Source organism: Salmo salar, chromosome 10 (assembly GCF_965601325.2).
Source record: "Salmo salar chromosome 10, fSalSal1, whole genome shotgun sequence".
NCBI classification, from domain to species: domain Eukaryota; kingdom Metazoa; phylum Chordata; class Actinopteri; order Salmoniformes; family Salmonidae; genus Salmo; species Salmo salar.
In genome coordinates this window covers 122,172,501-122,192,343 of record NC_138300.1, presented here as the reverse complement: position 1 = coordinate 122,192,343, position 19,843 = coordinate 122,172,501, and the positions used below count along the sequence as shown (strand labels likewise).

At 43.4% G+C, this 19,843-nt stretch overlaps 1 protein-coding gene across 7 annotated transcripts in view; it reads right to left on the bottom strand.

The window, feature by feature from the left end:
- tjp1b (tight junction protein 1b) overlaps positions 1 to 4,563 on the bottom strand; it is a 280,697-nt gene extending 276,134 nt beyond the window's left edge. For 3 of the 7 annotated variants that reach the window (XM_045688618.2, XM_045688620.2, XM_045688621.2), the window contains exon 1: positions 4,038 to 4,563. In XM_045688618.2, coding sequence (XP_045544574.2) covers positions 4,038 to 4,189 — 152 coding nt within the window. In that variant the 5' untranslated portion in view covers positions 4,190 to 4,563. The remainder of the gene's footprint in view (positions 1 to 4,037) is intronic. The other 4 variants (XM_045688619.2, XM_045688626.2, XM_045688622.2 and 1 more) reach the window with 3 other exon arrangements.
- Between the last annotated feature and the right edge of the window lie 15,280 nt (positions 4,564 to 19,843).

Here is a 19,843-nt window from a genome sequence, read left to right as displayed (position 1 = left end):
GTTTGGAACCACCAAGACTCTTCCTAGAGCTGGCCGCCCGGCCAAACTGAGCAATCGGGGGAGAAGGGCCTTGGTCAGGGAAGTGACCAAGAACCCGATGGTCACGCTGACAGAGCTCCAGAGGTCCTCTGTGGAGATGGGAGAACCTTCCAGAAGGACAACCATCTCTGCAGCCCTCCACCAATCAGGCCTTTATGGTAGAGTGGCCAGACAGAAGCCACTCCTCAGTAAAAGGCACATGACAGCCCGCTTGGAGTTTGCCAAAAGGCACCTAAAGACTCTCAGACCATGAGAAACAAGATTCTCTGGTCTGATGACACCAAGATTGAACTCTTTAGCCTGAATGCCAAGCTTCATGTCTGGATGAGACCTGGCACCATCCCTACGGTGAAGCATGGTGGTGGCAGCATCATGTTGTGGGGATGTTTTTCAGGATCGAGGGAAAGATGAACGGGGCAAAGTACAGAGAGATCCTTGGTGAAAACCTGCTCCAGAGCGCTCAGGACTTGACTGGGGTGAAGGTTCCAACAGCACAACGACCCTAAGCACACAGCCAAGACAACGCAGGAGAGGCTTCGGGACAAGTCTCTGAATGTCTTTGAGTGGCCCAGCTAGAGCCCGGACTTGAACCTGATCGAACATCTCTGGAGAGTCCTGAAAATAGTTGTGCAGCAACGCTCCCCATTAAACCTGACAGAACTTGAGAGGATCTGCAGAGAAGAATGGGAGAAACTCCCCAAATACAGATGTGCCAAGCTTGTAGCATCATACCCAAGAAGACTCAACGCCGTAATCGCTGACAAAGGTGCTTCAACAAAGTACAGCGTAAAGGGTCTGAATACTTATGTAAATGATATTTTCTTTGTTTTTTTTTAATAAATTTGCTAAAAATTCTAAAAACCAGTTTTTGCCTTGTCATTATGGGGTATCGTGATGTCATTATGGGGTATTGTGATGTCATTATGGGGTATTGTGATGTCATTATGGGGTATTGTGATGTCATTGTGGGGTATTGTGTGTAGATTGATGAGGGGAAAAACCAATTTAATCAATTTTAGAATAAGGCTGTAAAGTAACAAAATGTGGTCTGAGGGGCCTTTCGCCATGCTAGTAATTATATTTATATGGTTGGTCCCTGCATGGCTTGTGGTGACATCATCCCTCTCTAGTTATTGGAGTTGTGGTTAATGAATAAAAACAGAATTTCTACAACAGACAATCCCATTTTAAGTCAATGTTCCCGTGAGGCTGAACCACCAGTCATACAGGGCGTTTTTTCTCTCTCTCTCTCTCTTCCCAACTCTAGTAATTATATTTCTATGTGTTCTTGTACCATTAGATGAGTGGGAGTACTGGGTTTTAAGAGAGCAGGACGTGTGAGGAGGTTGAATAAGACCGATGGTAACAGTACAATGCCATATACGAAGGACAACGAAAGAGATACAGATCAGTCAGAACAGATCCTAATATGAATTAGTACAGAACGTTACCAGGACAAGAGCGTTGTGGTGCGGCGGATGTTACTGTAACACCATACGAAGTCAGAAAGGAAGGATGGTCTCTAATCCTAATATGAATTAGTACAGAACATTAACAAGATCAGATAGCCATGTCGTTGTCCCCACTGTTAGACAGTCTCACATCATTATTTTCTCCTCTTTCACGCCAACTATATTCTAATCTATTCAATTATATTCTAATCTATTGAATTATATTCTAATCTATTGAATTATATTCTAATCTATTCAATTATATTCAATTCTATTGTAAATAACAATTTGTTCTTAATTGAACTGCCTGGGAAAATAAGGGTAAAATATACCTTTTATTTAAAAAAAAAAAGATTATATTCTAAGCTATTCTGATCTGTTCTATTTGAAATGAGTGTTGACTTAAGCCTAACCCCAATGAACCCAAGCCAAAGTATCCCAGCATTATCGGGGAAATGATCTCCCACTGTACGTCTTCGTTTGTCAGACAGAGACACACAACAACGGCAGTGTGCTGAAGAGGCTATTGACTGACAATTAACCCTCTTCTTTTCTTTTAAAAGTGTAATTGTAATCCTGTCGTAAGTAGAGAAACCCTTCTCCATCCACAGCTCCTGTACGGACTACTGAGCCATTCTGCTTACTGTAAGACCGAGTGACAATTAACAAGACAGATAGTTTTTCAGGTTCAAAATGACTGTTGGTCTTGGATCGGTTTTGCCTTTTATATCATATATCACAGCGTTATATGGACTGATTCTAGATCAGCACTCATACTCTGAGATGCTTTTTTAAATAAAAAAAATACTGCAAGACTTACAATTAGAAGAAGGATCTGAGGTCAACAAGGTGAACAGCAACGCTTGACAGGACAGGATGGGAGGATTACTCATAAAGCGTCTCAGAGTAGGAGTGTTGATCTAAGATCAGCCCCCCCCCTGTTTCCATATAATCTGATTCATTCTGATCTAAAAGGCGAAACAGATCCTAGGTCAGCGCTTATATTTTCAGACGCATTGATTGAAATGGATGGAAAGACACAAGAACACCCAGAAAGAATAGAGTATGAATTAGAATGTTAATTCATTAATTAGAATTAGAATGTTAATTCATTAATTAGAATTAGAATGTTAATTCATGAATTAGAATTAGAATGTTTCATGGAGATGAGAGGAAAGGCTTGCATCCCAAATGACACCCTATTCCCTATATAGTGCACTAGTTTTGACCAAGGCCCTATTCCCTATGTAGTGCACTAGTTTTGACCAAGGCCCTATTCCCTATATAGTGCACTAGTTTTGACCAAGGCCCTATTCCCTATATAGTGCACTAGTTTTGACAAAGTTCCTATTCACTATATATAGTGCACTAGTTTTGACCAAGACCCTATTCCCTATATAGTGCACTAGTTTTGACCAAGGCCCTATTCCCTATGTAGTGCACTAGTTTTGACCAAGACCCTATTCCCTATATAGTGCACTAGTTTTGACCAAGGCCCTATTCCCTAAATAGTGCACTAGTTTTGACCAAGGCCCTATTCCCTATATAGTGCACTAGTTTTGACCAAGGCCCTATTCCCTAAATAGTGCACTAGTTTTGACCAAGGCCCTATTCCCTAAATAGTGCACTAGTTTTGACCAAGGCCCTATTCCCTAAATAGTGCACTAGTCCCTCAGCTGCAATTCAGTTTAAAATGGAAAATAATAAAGAAAAACAGGGAAAATTCATTTTTTCATGTTTTAAATGTTTATTAATTACCTACATTACTGTAGAGGGAGTTATCGGGGATTCAACACATGACAATGCAATTAGTTAGGATAATGAAAGTGTATGAGAAAGTAGTAGCAGAACTGTGAATGAATTTAAAAAGCATATTCAGGAAGCATTAAATTACAGAGGAGAAAACATAACAACGAGTATCCTATAATGCATTGAACAAACACACTCAACTTGGATAGCTTTATAAAGTTTTTTTGTTTTTTTATGCAATAACCTGTCACCTACCCCCCTAGCGCACGAATTAATGCACGCACATACACACACACGTACGCTGGAAGGCAGGCAAACTCAGAGCATGCAGAGTTTACCTATAGCCTACAGCATATTGACTAGTCCTAGAGTTGTTGTAGCCTAATGATTGCAACATGGTGCAGAGAGAGAGAGAGAGAGAGAGAGAGAGAGAGAGAGAGAGAGAGAGAGAGAGAGAGAGGGCAGGCTGGCTGGCTACGCGGTAAGATTGTCACTGGACTTGCTTCTGAAATATATATCACAGTGAAACACAAAATGCTAATCTTGCAGATTGAGTCTGCTCGACCTACCGTTAGCTACCATATAACGATACCCAGTGTTTTCTTCTCCGACCATCACACCTCTTATTATAAAAGGGATGTGCCGGAGGCGATAGCTTGGAGCGTGGCGCCCCCTGCTATAGAATAATGCCCCTGATCAGACCATCAACCTGAACTGTCTGGCTGGCGGCATCCCATAATGATTCTGAATCATCCGCTGCAGCAGGCAGAAGAAGCACTAAGTCATATTCATACTCACCACAACGATTTCCTGGGTGGAAGATGATGTTCTTTGTTGTATGAGGTCACCCCCAGAGCCAGCTGCATAACAGTAATATATTTCTGGTAATTCACCATGGTATTGTCCACCGCTACTATGAATCCAACCCAAAGAAAAGCACAGGTAATCATACAGTAGTGGTAGGAGGAGTATTTTACTCCGTGGCAGCGGCTGCCTTTACTGCGTCTTCCTTGTTCAGCATCATCTCAACGCCATTTCCAGTAGCGGTGAAGGACTGACAGGGGAAACACTCCCCGAGGAACTGAGAGAAAGGTGCCATACCGCGGCTAAGAGCCATGTCTAGAATGACAGTACCAAGACAACTCTCATCTTATCGTTTTAACACTCAGAATAGATCGCCCAATTATTATTATTTTTTTAGTCAGGATTTAAACATAATTTTTTAAATCTTTCTCCTTCCTTTCTCCCCGGACCGCGGGCACTTTGCTGGAAAACAAGTCTGTGAAAAACGTTCAGTGTTGCGGCGTTGTTTGAAGCGTCTGATCGATCGTGAGGTAGTGGGGAGTGTGTGTAGGCTGTGTGTAGTCAGAGGCACAGGGAGAGCCAGTGGGAGGGAATGAGGAAGGTGGGTGGGTTTCTGGATGTTCTCTTGTCGCATCTACTTATGGGGTCAAACATCGGAGATACTTTAAACCTTTTTACTCCTTCCCATAAAGTTAAACGTCTCTCATAAAAATTTTCCCTCGTCATGGATTTTATGACTTTCCATGTAAGTAGTAGTCTAAACAAGATCAAAATGTCGTAGTATTTGCAATCATTTTTGGTGACATAGACAAACCAGTCATAAGAAGTCTACTTTTCAGTGCAGCACCTGTACTAAACCAACCTGCACTAAGCCAACCTGCACTAAGCCAACCTGTACTAAACCAACCTGTACTAAGCCAACCTGCACTAAGCCAACCTGCACTAAGCCAACCTGCACTAAACCAACCTGTACTAATCCAACCTGTACTAAACCAACCTGCACTAAACCAACCTGTACTAAGCCAACCTGCACTAAACCAACCTGTACTAAGCCAACCTGTACTAAACCAACCTGTACTAAGCCAACCTGCACTAAGCCAACCTGTACTAAACCAACCTGCACTAAGCCAACCTGTACTAAGCCAACCTGCACTAAACCAACCTGTACTAAGCCAACCTGCACTAAACCAACCTGTACTAAGCCAACCTGTACTAAGCCAACCTGTACTAAACCAACCTGTACTAAACCAACCTGTACTAAACCAACCTGTACTAAGCCAACCTGCACTAAACCAACCTGTACTAAGCCAACCTGTACTAAGCCAACCTGCACTAAGCCAACCTGCACTAAACCAACCTGCACTAATCCAACCTGTACTAATCCAACCTGTACTAAGCCAACCTGTACTAAACCAACCTGTACTAAACCAACCTGTACTAAGCCAACCTGCACTAAACCAACCTGCACTAAGCCAACCTGCACTAAACCAACCTGCACTAAACCAACCTGCACTAAGCCAACCTGCACTAAGCCAACCTGTACTAAGCCAACCTGCACTAAACCAACCTGTACTAAACCAACCTGTACTAAGCCAACCTGCACTAAACCAACCTGCACTAAACCAACCTGCACTAAGCCAACCTGTACTAAGCCAACCTGCACTAAACCAACCTGTACTAAACCAACCTGTACTAAGCCAACCTGCACTAAACCAACCTGCACTAAACCAACCTGCACTAAGCCAACCTGTACTAAGCCAACCTGCACTAAACCAACCTGTACTAAACCAACCTGTACTAAGCCAACCTGCACTAAACCAACCTGCACTAAACCAACCTGCACTAAGCCAACCTGTACTAAGCCAACCTGCACTAAGCCAACCTGCACTAATCTAATGGAAAGTTGCCAATAGCTTCCAGCCCATTTTCAACGTCTATCTTCTCTTGGTCCCTCCAAAGCCTGAAGCACCACTGGACAGAGGACAGCGACATCATCTGTATTCCAGGTCTGTTTCAGCACCACTGGACAGAGGACAGCGACATCATCTGTATTCCAGGTCTGTTTCAGCACCACTGGACAGAGGACAGCGACATCATCTGTATTCCAGGTCTGTTTCAGCACCACTGGACAGAGGACAGCGACATCATCTGTATTCCAGGTCTGTTTCAGCACCACTGGACAGAGGACAGCGACATCATCTGTATTCCAGGTCTGTTTCAGCACCACTGGACAGAGGACAGCGACATCATCTGTATTCCAGGTCTGTTTCAGCACCACTGGACAGAGGACAGCGACATCATCTGTATTCCAGGTCTGTTTCAGCACCACTGGACAGAGGACAGCGACATCATCTGTATTCCAGGTCTGTTTCAGCACCACTGGACAGAGGACAGCGACCATTTCAGGTGGAGGCAGCTGGATTACTTTGCCACTAGGAGAGTCCCTATAGATAGACCCATGGCTATGTATGTATTTATTTAAATATATGGCTTTGGGAAGGACTAACCAGGAACACTATTTAAGAAGCCTTTTTTTTCTTCTACTTTAAGTAAAGGCTCAACTTTAACAGCGGGAGCGCAACTTTCACTGGGGACGCTGAAATAACACATGTAATCATGTAGGACAAAATAAAAATATAGTTTAGATTTTAGATTCGTCAAAGTGGCCACCCTTTGCCTTGATGACAGCTTTGCACACTCTTGACATTCTCTCAACCAGCTTCACCTGGAATGCTTTTCCAACAGTCTTGAAGGAATTTCAACACATGCTTAGCACTTGTTGCTGCTTTTACTTCACTCTGCGGTCCAACTCATCCCAAACCTTCTCAATTGGGTTAAAGTCGGGTGATTGTGGAGGCCAGGTCATCTGATGCTGCATTCCATCACTCTCCTTCTTGGTCAAATAGCCCTTACACAGCCTGGAGGTCTGTTGGGTCATAGTCCTGTTGAAAAACAAATGATAGCGCAAACCAGATGGGATAGCGTATCGCTGCAGAATGCTGTGGTAGCCATGCTGGTTAAGTGTGCCATGAATTCTAAATAAATCACAGACAGTGTCACCAGCAAAGCACCATCACACCTCCTCCTCCATGCTTCACAGTGGGAACTACACATGCAGAGATCATCCGTTCACCTACTCTGCGTCTCACAAAGACACAGCGGTTGGAACCAAATATCTCAAATTAGGACTCATCAGACCAAAGGACAGATTTCCACCGGTCTAATGTCCATTGCTCGTGTTTCTTGGTCCAAGCAAGTCTCTTCTTATTATTGGTGTCCTTTAGTAGTGGTTTCTTTGCAGCAATTCGACCATGAAGGCCTGATTCATCTAGTCTCCTCTGAACAGTTGATGTTGAGATGTGTCTGTTTCTTGAACTCTGTGAAGCATTTATTTGGGCTGCAATTTCTGAGGCTGGTAACTATAATGAACTTGTCCTCTGCAGCAGAGGTAACTCTGGGTCTTCCTTTCCTGTGGCGGTCCTCATGAGAGCCAGTTTCATCATAGCGCTTGATGGTTTTTGCGACTGCACTTGAAGAAACTTCTTGAACAAAGTTCTTGACATTTTTCGGATTAACTTACCTTCATGTTTTAAAGTATTATGATGACTGTCATTTCTCTTTGCATTCCAGGTGACTACCTCATGAAGCTGGTTGAGAGAATACCAAGAGTGTGTAAAGCTGTCATCAAGGCAAAGGGTGGCTACTTGGAACAATCTCAAATATAAAATATATTTTGATTTGTTGAACACTTCTTTGGTTACTACCTCATTCCATATGTGTTACATCATAGTTTTGATGTCTTCACTATTATTTGACAATGTAGAAAATATTAAAAATAAAGAAAAACCTTGAATGAGTAGGTGTGTTGAAACTTTTGACTGGTACTGTATATTATGTCGTCTCCCCCCCCCCAATGTAAAACCAAAGTTGTGCCCCTGCTTATCAAAGTGTTCAATACATGAGTGTATTTGGGGGTGTTGGGATAGTCAGATGACACATTTCCGGTCTAGCTAATGAACATAAAAGTTGTATTCTATTGTTATATATTCTAGATATCCTGAACCACTGGAGTAACTACAGAGCATTAGACTATGGAGCAACTACAGAGCATTAGACTATGGAGCAACTACAGAGCATTGGACTATGGAGCAACTACAGAGCATTAGACTATGGAGCAACTACAGAGCATTAGACTATGGAGCAACTACAGAGCATTAGACTATGGAGCAACTACAGAGCATTAGACTATGGAGCAACTACAGAGCATTAGACTATGGAGCAACTACCGAGCATTAGACTATGGAGCAACTACAGAGCATTAGACTATGGAGCAACTACAGAGCATTAGACTATGGAGCAACTACAGAGCATTAGACTATGGAGCAACTACAGAGCATTGCACTATGGAGCAACTACAGAGCATTAGACTATGGAGCAACTACAGAGCATTAGACTATGGAGCAACTACAGAGCATTAGACTACAGAGCAACTACAGAGCATTAGACTATGGAGCAACAACAGAGCATTAGACTATGGAGCAACTACAGAGCATTACACTATGGAGCAACTACAGAGCATTAGACTATGGAGCAACAACAGAGCATTAGACTATGGAGCAACTACAGAGCATTAGACTATGGAGCAACTACAGAGCATTAGACTATGGAGCAACTACAGAGCATTACACTATGGAGCAACTACAGAGCATTAGACTATGGAGCAACTACAGAGCATTACACTATGGAGCAACTACAGAGCATTAGACTATGGAGCAACTACAGAGCATTAGACTATGGAGCAACTACAGAGCATTAGACTATGGAGCAACTACAGAGCATTACACTATGGAGCAACTACAGAGCATTAGACTATGGAGCAACTACAGAGCATTACACTATGGAGCAACTACAGAGCATTAGACTATGGAGCAACTACAGAGCATTACACTATGGAGCAACTACAGAGCATTAGACTATGGAGCAACTACAGAGCATTAGACTATGGAGCAACTACAGAGCATTAGACTATGGAGCAACTACAGAGCATTAGACTATGGAGCAACTACAGAGCATTAGACTATGGAGCAACTACAGAGCATTAGACTATGGAGCAACTACAGAGCATTAGACTATGGAGCAACTACAGAGCATTGACTATGGAGCAACTACAGAGCATTAGACTATGGAGCAACTACAGAGCATTAGACTATGGAGCAACTACAGAGCATTAGACTACGAGCAACTACAGAGCATTAGACTATGGAGCAACTACAGAGCATTACACTATGGAGCAACTACAGAGCATTAGACTATGGAGCAACACAGAGCATTAGACTATGGAGCAACTACAGAGCATTAGACTATGGAGCAACTACAGAGCATTAGACTATGGAGCAACTACAGAGCATTACACTATGGAGCAACTACAGAGCATTAGACTATGGAGCAACTACAGAGCATTACACTATGGAGCAACTACAGAGCATTAGACTATGGAGCAACTACAGAGCATTAGACTATGGAGCAACTACAGAGCATTACACTATGGCGCAACTACAGAGCATTAGACTATGGAGCAACTACAGAGCATTAGACTATGGAGCAACTACAGAGCATTACACTATGGAGCAACTACAGAGCATTAGACTATGGAGCAACTACAGAGCATTACACTATGGAGCAACTACAGAGCATTAGACTACGGAGCAACTACAGAGCATTAGACTACAGAGCAACTACAGAGCATTAGACTATGGAGCAACTACAGAGCATTAGACTATGGAGCAACTACAGAGCATTACACTATGGAGCAACTACAGAGCATTAGACTATGGAGCAACTACAGAGCATTAGACTATGGAGCAACTACAGAGCATTGCACTATGGAGCAACTACAGAGCATTAGTCTATGGAGCAACTACAGAGCATTAGACTATGGAGCAACTACAGAGCATTAGACTACAGAGCAACTACAGAGCATTAGACTATGGAGCAACAACAGAGCATTAGACTATGGAGCAACTACAGAGCATTACACTATGGAGCAACTACAGAGCATTAGACTATGGAGCAACAACAGAGCATTAGACTATGGAGCAACTACAGAGCATTAGACTATGGAGCAACTACAGAGCATTAGACTATGGAGCAACTACAGAGCATTAGACTATGGAGCAACTACAGAGCATTAGACTATGGAGCAACTACAGAGCATTAGACTATGGAGCAACTACAGAGCATTAGACTATGGAGCAACTACAGAGCATTAGACTATGGAGCAACTACAGAGCATTAGACTATGGAGCAACTACAGAGCATTAGACTATGGAGCAACTACAGAGCATTACACTATGGAGCAACTACAGAGCATTAGACTATGGAGCAACTTCAGAGCATTACACTATGGAGCAACTACAGAGCATTAGACTATGGAGCAACTACAGAGCATTAGACTATGGAGCAACTACAGAGCATTAGACTATGGAGCAACTACAGAGCATTAGACTATGGAGCAACTACAGAGCATTAGACTACGGAGCAACTACAGAGCATTAGACTATGGAGCAACTACAGAGCATTAGACTATGGAGCAACTACAGAGCATTGCACTATGGAGCAACTACAGAGCATTAGTCTATGGAGCAACTACAGAGCATTAGACTATGGAGCAACTACAGAGCATTAGACTACAGAGCAACTACAGAGCATTAGACTATGGAGCAACAACAGAGCATTAGACTATGAAGCAACTACAGAGCATTACACTATGGAGCAACTACAGAGCATTAGACTATGGAGCAACAACAGAGCATTAGACTATGGAGCAACTACAGAGCATTAGACTATGGAGCAACTACAGAGCATTACACTATGGAGCAACTACAGAGCATTAGACTATGGAGCAACTACAGAGCATTAGACTATGGAGCAACTACAGAGCATTAGACTATGGAGCAACTACAGAGCATTACACTATGGAGCAACTACAGAGCATTAGACTATGGAGCAACTACAGAGCATTACACTATGGAGCAACTACAGAGCATTAGACTATGGAGCAACTACAGAGCATTAGACTATGGAGCAACTACAGAGCATTAGACTATGGAGCAACTACAGAGCATTAGACTATGGAGCAACTACAGAGCATTAGACTACGGAGCAACTACAGAGCATTAGACTATGGAGCAACTACAGAGCATTAGACTATGGAGCAACTACAGAGCATTAGACTATGGAGCAACAACAGAGCATTAGACTACAGAGCAACTACAGAGCATTGGACTACGGAGCCACATTTGTGAATTATTCAACCAATGTTATTCAAGCTTTGGATCTGGATCTCATTACCTTTTAAATAGTTGGTTGGACACAAAAAAAACCTCTGCCCTCTCTCTTAACGGAAAATGTAGATAAACAGTTATTTATCTCAGAACTAGAACTCGCATGAGTAGAACAGTCCATCTCAAGTTAAATCATCCCTGTCAAAGGTTCCCAAGCCCTTTCTAGAGATTACATTTCTATGACTGTCACTCTATTGTGAGGTGAACCAAGAATGAAGTGGCATTTGAAGGACATCGCATTTGATAAACTCAGCAGCACTCAACAATATAATGACGCACACGGCTTGAACATTTGTTGAGCAAATTGTTAGCAAATTTACCAGAAATGTCAAAATTGTCCTAATATGTTCTTATTCTCCTTCGTCTTCGTCTTCGTCCAGGTCACCAGCGGGCACCAGGACCTCAAGCCTCCAGGACATAAAAGGAAGCTGAACACACAGCAGCCACTGATTGCAACCCTATTCACTATGTAGTACACTACTTTAGACCAGAGCCCTATAGAACCCTATTCACTATGTAGTACACTACTTTAGACCAGAACCCTATAGAACCGTATTCCCTATGTAGTACACTACTTTAGACCAGGGCCCTATAGAACCCTATTCCCTATATAGTGCACTACTTTAGACCAGAGCCCTATAGAACCCTATTCACTATGTAGTACACTACTTTAGACTAGGGCCCTATAGAACCCTATTCCCTATGTAGTACACTACTTTAGACCAGAGCCCTATTCACTATATAGTGCACTACTTTAGGCCAGAGCCCTATTGAACCCTATTCACTATATAGTGCACTACTTTAGACCAGAGCCCTATAGAACCGTATTCCCTATGTAGTACACTACTTCAGACCAGGGCCCTATTGAACCCTATTCACTATATAGTGCACTACTTTAGGCCAGAGCCCTATAGAACCCTATTCCCTATATAGTGCACTACTTTAGACCAGAGCCCTATAGAACCCTATTCCCTATATAGTGCACTACTTTAGACCAGAGCCCTATAGAACCCTATTACCTATATAGTGCACTACTTTAGACCAGAGCCCTATAGAACCCTATATAGTGCACTACTTTAGACCAGGGCCCTATAGAACCCTATTCCCTATATAGTGCACTACTTTAGACCAGGACCCTATAGAACCCTATTCCCTATATAGTGTACTACTTTAGACCAGGGCCCTATAGAACCCTATTCCCTATATAGTGCACTACTTTAGACCAGAGCCCTGTAGAACCCTATTCCCTATATAGTGCACTACTTTAGACCAGGGCCCTATAGAACCCTATTCCCTATATAGTGTACTACTTTAGACCAGCGCCCTATAGAACCCTATTCCCTATATAGTGCACTACTTTAGACCAGGGCCGACAGCCAAATTACTTGGAATGTCAGTGCGTATTATTAGTGTTTTTCTTTCGGAGCGGATAAATATTCATTCCTATTATCACATTAGCATTAGATGGTGTTGCCTGGAGTGACGGGTCTGTGACGCGTCTGGTACAGTAGGAAGAAATGACATCACGGGTGTAGGGAGCCAGCTGGCTGCCTTTCATTCCAAGGGAAAGGCCCCTCCCCTATGCCCTTGTTCACTCCCCATGTTCACCAGATCTGGGAAAGCTGGATAGATGTAAGCAACACTGTTGCTCCATGGAGTTTCTGTTGTATGGGCTCTGGTCTAAAGTAGTGCACTATATAGGGAATAGGGTTCTATAGGGCCCTGGTCTAAAGCAGTGCACTATATAGGGTTCAATAGGGCTCTGGTCTAAAGTAGTGCACTATATAGGTAATAGGGTTCTATAGGGCTCTGGTCTAAAGTAGTGCACTGTATAGAGAATAGGGTTCTATAGGGCTCTGGTCTAAAGTAGTGCACTATATAGGGAATAGGGTTCTATAGGGCCCTGGTCTAAAGTAGTGCATTATATATAGGGAATAGGGTTCTATAGGGCCCTGGTCTAAAGTAGTACACTATATATAGGGAATAGGGTTCTATAGGGCTCTGGTCTAAAGTAGTGCACTATATAGGGTTCTATAGGGCTCTGGTCTAAAGTAGTGCACTATATAGGGAATAGGGTTCTATAGGGCCCTGGTCTAAAGTAGTGCACTATATATAGGGAATAGGGTTCTATAGGGCTCAGGTCTAAAGTAGTGCACTATATAGGGAATAGGGTTCTATAGGGCTCTGGTCTAAAGTAGTGCACTATATAGGGAATAGGGTTCTATAGGGCCCTGGTCTAAAGTAGTACACTATATATAGGGAATAGGGTTCTATAGGGCCCTGGTCTAAAGTAGTACACTATATATAGGGAATAGGGTTCTATAAGGCTCTGGTCTAAAGTAGTGCACTATATATAGGGAATAGGGTTCTATAGGGCTCTGGTCTAAAGTAGTGCACTATATATATAGGGAATAGGGTTCTGTAGGGCCCTGGTCAAAAGTAGTGCACTATATAGGGAATAGGGTTCTATAGGGCTCTGGTCTAAAGTAGTGCACTATATAGGGAATAGGGTTCTATAGGGTCCTGGTCTAAAGCAGTGCACTATGTAGGGAATAGGGTTCTATAGGGGTCCTGGTCTAAAGTAGTGCACTACATAGGGAATAGGGTTCTATAGGGCTCTGGTCTAAAGTAGTGCACTATATAGGGAATAGGGTTCTATAGGGTCCTGGTCTAAAGCAGTGCACTATATAGGGAATAGGGTTCTATAGGGCTCTGGTCTAAAGTAGTGCATTATATATGGAATAGGGTTCTGTAGGGCCCTGGTCAAAAGTAGTGCACTATATATAGGGAATAGGGTTCTATAGGGCTCTGGTCTAAAGTAGTGCACTATATAGGGAATAGGGTTCTATAGGGCTGTGGTCTAAAGTAGTGCACTACATAGGGAATAGGGTTCTATAGGGCTCTGGTCTAAAGTAGTGCACTATATAGGGAATAGGGTTCTATAGGGTCCTGGTCTAAAGCAGTGCACTATATAGGGAATAGGGTTCTATAGGGCTCTGGTCAAAAGTAGTGCACTATATCGGGAATAGTGTGTCATTTGGGACGGACATACTGTCTCTGATGTCACCGCTAACCAGGGATGCTAATTGAAGATGACGCTGATGTTCAATCAGCCGTTTCTAGGTACTATCCACTCACTCAGGTATGTTGTTTTGTTGCATCAACGGTACATTCTATTAAAGAGACGTTTCAGAGGATTGAAAACAACGTTGTTATTTTTTTTCTTCAAACCTCACATTTTGGACTCGATGTGTCAATGTATTGCTCATACATGCATAATAACTCGTGTGTAGTCCTCTCCCAGCGGAGAAAGGCACAGAGTATTTTAAATTGTAACCTGGTATCATTTAGTACACGAGGTACGCGCTCCGTTCACGTCCTTTAGCCTAGTGTGGCTGCAACTACGAAACGCATCAGCGACAAGGGGATCTGTGGTTTCTATGGAAAGCAATGAACGACGTGGGAGGTTGTAATCCACGACGCTTTATCATGCACATTATTTTCCTTTTCTAGAACCTGCTGGGTCTAATCTTGGATACTGATTGGTTAAACGCGCATTCCAGCTGCTGTCTATTCCACAAGTTACCACGGGCTAAAAACGATGACGTTGAAATGCCTTATTTACTCTGTTCCATCTCACTGTGTAATCTATTGTTTCATCAACCCAGCCAAACTATTTATACACTACAACAAAAAGCATCTAGACGTTAACCCACATTTCTTTTTAGACCAGCAATTGGTTTTCAATAGTGGAGAGGCATGCAGCTTTTCTGAGCCAGTTGACATCATGAATCAGCTGGCCAAAATGTTTATGTATTTAAACAAAGAAATGTCTATAAAAAAACAAGTAGCCATCAAACGACACGAAGTGCAGTTAGTCTCCAGCGACAGTTTGAAGTGACTGAGTTACTGTAGTAGCTGTGTTGATCCGCTAGCTCTTCTGGACGACAGTGTCATGACAAGTGAACCTCATTTTCTATGCCAGGTCCAAATCACGCCTCATTTTTATTCTTATGAATGTATCCAAATAAATGTCACTAGAAAACAACTTAAACAAACACAAATGCAGCTACTTTGGTGATATTCTGACTGCATTGTTTGAGGTGACTGACTGTACGTTAACAATTTATATATATATATATATATATATATATATATATATATATATTATATATATAAAAAATTGTGTGTGTGGCAATGGAACATTTACAATGAAGGAGTGGATTTCGTCCATAGATAGATACAGTACAGAACAAAAAGAGTTAAGGACTGGTTCGTGTCTCTGGTAACCAAACCGCTAGAATTAACGATCAGCTGGTTTAGGTAGCAGCCTTAGATTTGTGTCAGATTTGTATCGGGACTATATTTCCTGGAAGGATGAAATAGTATGAATAAATTAATCAAAATAACGTTTTTATTGAAAATATATTTAAATCATTATTTGAATATTTTCGTAAGCCGGTTTTTTTTTCTTTCTCCTATCCTTCCTTTTCTATCAGGTTAAATATATAACGCAAGGTAACGTTATATCATCACGGTAGAATTCAATGGCTATAGTTCATTCTGACATGTTTTAATGTTTGAGCTGCTTTTGAAAACAAAAGTCGAATTGAAAACATTATTGGTATTGTTGAATAATATATTTTTAATAATTGTAAAAGCTAATTTCTCGGACTGGGAGACATTACAGTTTATCTTCTCCTTATTAACTAACAAATATATTTCTTTGGTTACCAAGACAACTACTGTAGCTCAATAGTACATTTGCTAGATACTTCAGTGGATGTTGAATACATTTCTACTTGCAAATGAACACATTTCTAGCAGTAAATATGTTAAATTATAGCCATGGTATAAAAAAGGAATAATCAATCGGGACTCTCTATAAGTTCTCTGGAAATTAATGTAACTTTCTGGAAGGTTAGTTCGACTCCACTAGCACGTCGTGCGACACACCTTGTAATAAATCTTCCCTGTTGATTTCCCCCCTTTAATTATTTTGATAACAGAGAAAATACATGGAATATATCGATCAAATCCATGCCTCATAAATTAGAAAACATTAGTTGGATCTAGTAGAAGTCGGTAATAGTTTATTTTCTCTCTTTCAACAGGATACATATTTTCTGGAAAACTAAGCAGAAAATAATGAGGCTTTAGTTTTGCCATTTTAGCCAGACAAATAGTGTCATAGGCGTTGTAAGGATAGGACCAAGGCGCAGCGGGTAAAGTATTTATTTGATGAAAACACTTAAACAAAAATAAACTTACCATGAAAACAGTTCCATAAGGCTCCCAGACTATACAGAAAACAACCACCCACAAAACACAAGTGAAACAAACACAACTAAACATGGCCTCCAATTAGAGACAACGACAACCAGCTGCCTCTAATTGGAGGTCATTGCCAAAAACCCAACATAGAAATAGAAAACTAGATATAAACATAGAAATAGAGAACATAGAACCTAAACCCAAAAACACCGAAACACACAAAACAATCACCCCCTGACCAAACTACAATGACAAATAACCCCTTTTACTGGTCAGGACGTGACAGTACCCGTCCCCCCAAAGGTGCAGACCCTGAATGCACCTCAAAAACAAAAACCCCACAAAAACAACCCCCAAACTTAAAGGGAGGGAAGGGAGGGTGGCCACTGTCAACGACGGTCCCTGTGCTACACCCCTTCCCAATCCTCCCACTACGGAGGTGGCTCTGGCTCTGGGCATAGCTCCTGTTCAGAAGACTCTAGGCTGGGGAGCGTTGCTGGAGGCTCCGGGCTGGGGAGCGTCGCTGGAGGCTCCGGGCTGAGGAGCGTCGCTGGAGGCTCCGGGCTGGGGAGCGTCGCTGGAGGCTCCGGGCTGAGGAGCGTCGCTGGAGACTCCGGGCTGAGGAGCGTCGCTGGAGGCTCAGGGCTGAGGAGCGTCGCTGGAGGCCTCCTGCGTGGAGCTGGGACCGGTCTCCCCGGACTGGGGAGACTTACAGGAGATTGGGTGCGCAGAGTGGGCACTGGGCACACTGGGCCGTGGAGACGCACTGGAGGTCTGGAGCGCACGGCCTGCACAACCCGTCCTGGCTGGATGGTCACTGTAGCCCGGCACGGGCGGAGCGCTGGCACAGGGCGAACTGGGCTGTGCTGGGGAATGAGGGCTGCCGTGCAGCTGCAAGGTAAACTGGGCCGAGGAGACTCACTGGAGACCAGATCCGTTGTGCCGGCACAATTCTTCCTGGCTGCCGGCCAACTCTCGCCCGGCAACGCTGCGGAGCCCTTATTGGCCGTACCGGACTGTGCGTGCGTATGGGCGACACCATGCGCATTTCTGTGTAACAAGGTGCTTGCTTGATCCGTCGCTCCCCATAATAAGCACGGGGAGTTGGCTCAGGTCTCCACTCTGACTCTGCCCAACTCCCCGTGTGCTCCCCCCAAAAATGTTTTTGGGGGTGCCTCTCGGCCTCATGTAACTCCCTTAATTTTCTCTCCCAAAAACGTCGTTCTGCCTCACACGTCCATCCTTCTCCTCGGTGCTCCAATCCCCGCTGCTTGGTCCTTGTTTGGTGGGTGGTTCTGTCATAGGCGTCGTAAGAATAGGACCAAGGCGCAGCGGGTAAAGTGCTCATACTTAATTTATTTGATGAAAACACTTAAACAAAATAAACGTACGACGAAAACAGTTCCATAAGGCTCCCAGGCTATACAGAAAATATCCACCCACAAAAACACAAGTGAAACAAACACAACTAAATACAGTGTGGGGAAAAAAAGTATTTGATCCCCTGCTGATTTTGTACGTTTGCCTACTTACAAAGAAATGATCAGTCTATAATTTTAAAAGTAGGTTATTTTGAACAGTGAGAGAGAAAAACAACAAAAAAATCCAGAAAAACGCATATTTTTTTTCAAATACTTTTTTCCCCCACTGTATGGCCTCCAATTAGAGACAACGACAACCGGCTGTCTCTAATTGGAGGTCATTGCCAAAAACCCAACATAGAAATAGAAAACTAGATATAAACGTAGAAATAGAGAACATAGAACCTAAACCCCAAAAAACACCGAAACACACAAAACAAACACCCCTTGCCACACCCTGACCAAACTACAATGACAAATAACCCCCTTTTACTGGTCAGGACGTGACAAATAGGCCTACATGCGAAGACAATAGTCAAATCTATCAGAAAACACTACCTGTTCACAAGCCGTATCTCCTACCGGTGTATATAGTTAGAATTTTGGAATATATTGCGTAATAAACTAGGTTTTTACCAGGTGCGAATCGCGGCACAACAAACTTTGATACGCTAGAGAAATGTACACCGCAAACTTTCACCCAGTTTTTAGATTAGAAAATATCACCCTACTTTTTCTGTTGTGTCAAACATCCATCCAAATCAAATATTTCCATGCCATTTGTCCATATAGATGTTCACACAGACATTCTATAATATGTGGCAAATAATCCAGTGATGCAGTTGGTTGCCAGCTATCGCCATTCATCATTCATCTCCTTTCAAGGAGTAGAACATTTGATGTAAACATAAGAGTAAGTGGTAACTTTTTCATTTCACTTTCTCATTTGAGTAATTTAGCAGATCCTCTTATTCAGAGCAACTAACAGAAGCAATTAGGGTTAAGTGCCTTGCTCGAGAGCACATCCCCTGCCTTCTCTCTCCTCTCCTCTCCTCTCCTCTCCTCTCCTCTCCTCTCCTCTCCTCTCCTCTCCTCTCCTCTCCTCTCCTCTCCTCTCCTCTCCTCTCCTCTCCCTCTCTCCGCCTCCTCTCCTCTCCCCTCTCACCTCCCGTCCCCTCTCTTCTCTCCTCTCCCCACCCTTTCTCCTCTCCTCTCCTCTCCCCTCCCGTCCCCTCTCTCCTCTCCTCTCCCCACCCTCTCTCCTCTCCTCTCCTCTCCCCTCCCGTCCCCTCTCTCCTCTCCTCTCCCCTCCCGTCCCCTCTCTCCTCTGCTCTCCCCACCCTCTCTCCCCTCTCCTCTCCTCCCCTCTCTACCTTCCCTCCTCTCTCTCCTCTCTTTCTCTCTCTCTCTCCTCTCCTCTCCTCTCCTCTCCTCTCCTCTCCTCTCCTCTCCTCTCCTCTCCTCTCTCTCCTCTCCTCTCCTCTCCTCTCCTCTCCTCTCCTCTCCTCTCCTCTCCTCTCCTCTCCTCTCCTCTCTCCCCTCTCACCTCCCGTCTCCTCTCTCCTCTCCTCTCCCCACCCTCTCTCCCCTCTCCTCTCCTCCCCTCTCTACCTTCCCTCCTCTCTCTCCTCTCCTCTCCTCTCCTCTCCTCTCCTCTCCTCTCCTCTCCTCTCCTCTCCTCTCCTCTCCTCTCCTCTCCTCTCCTCTCCTCTCCTCTCCTCTCCTCTCCTCTCCTCTCTCCCCTCTCACCTCCCGTCTCCTCTCTCCTCTCCTCTCCCCACCCTCTCTCTCCCTCTCCTCCCCTCTCTACCGTCCCTCCTCT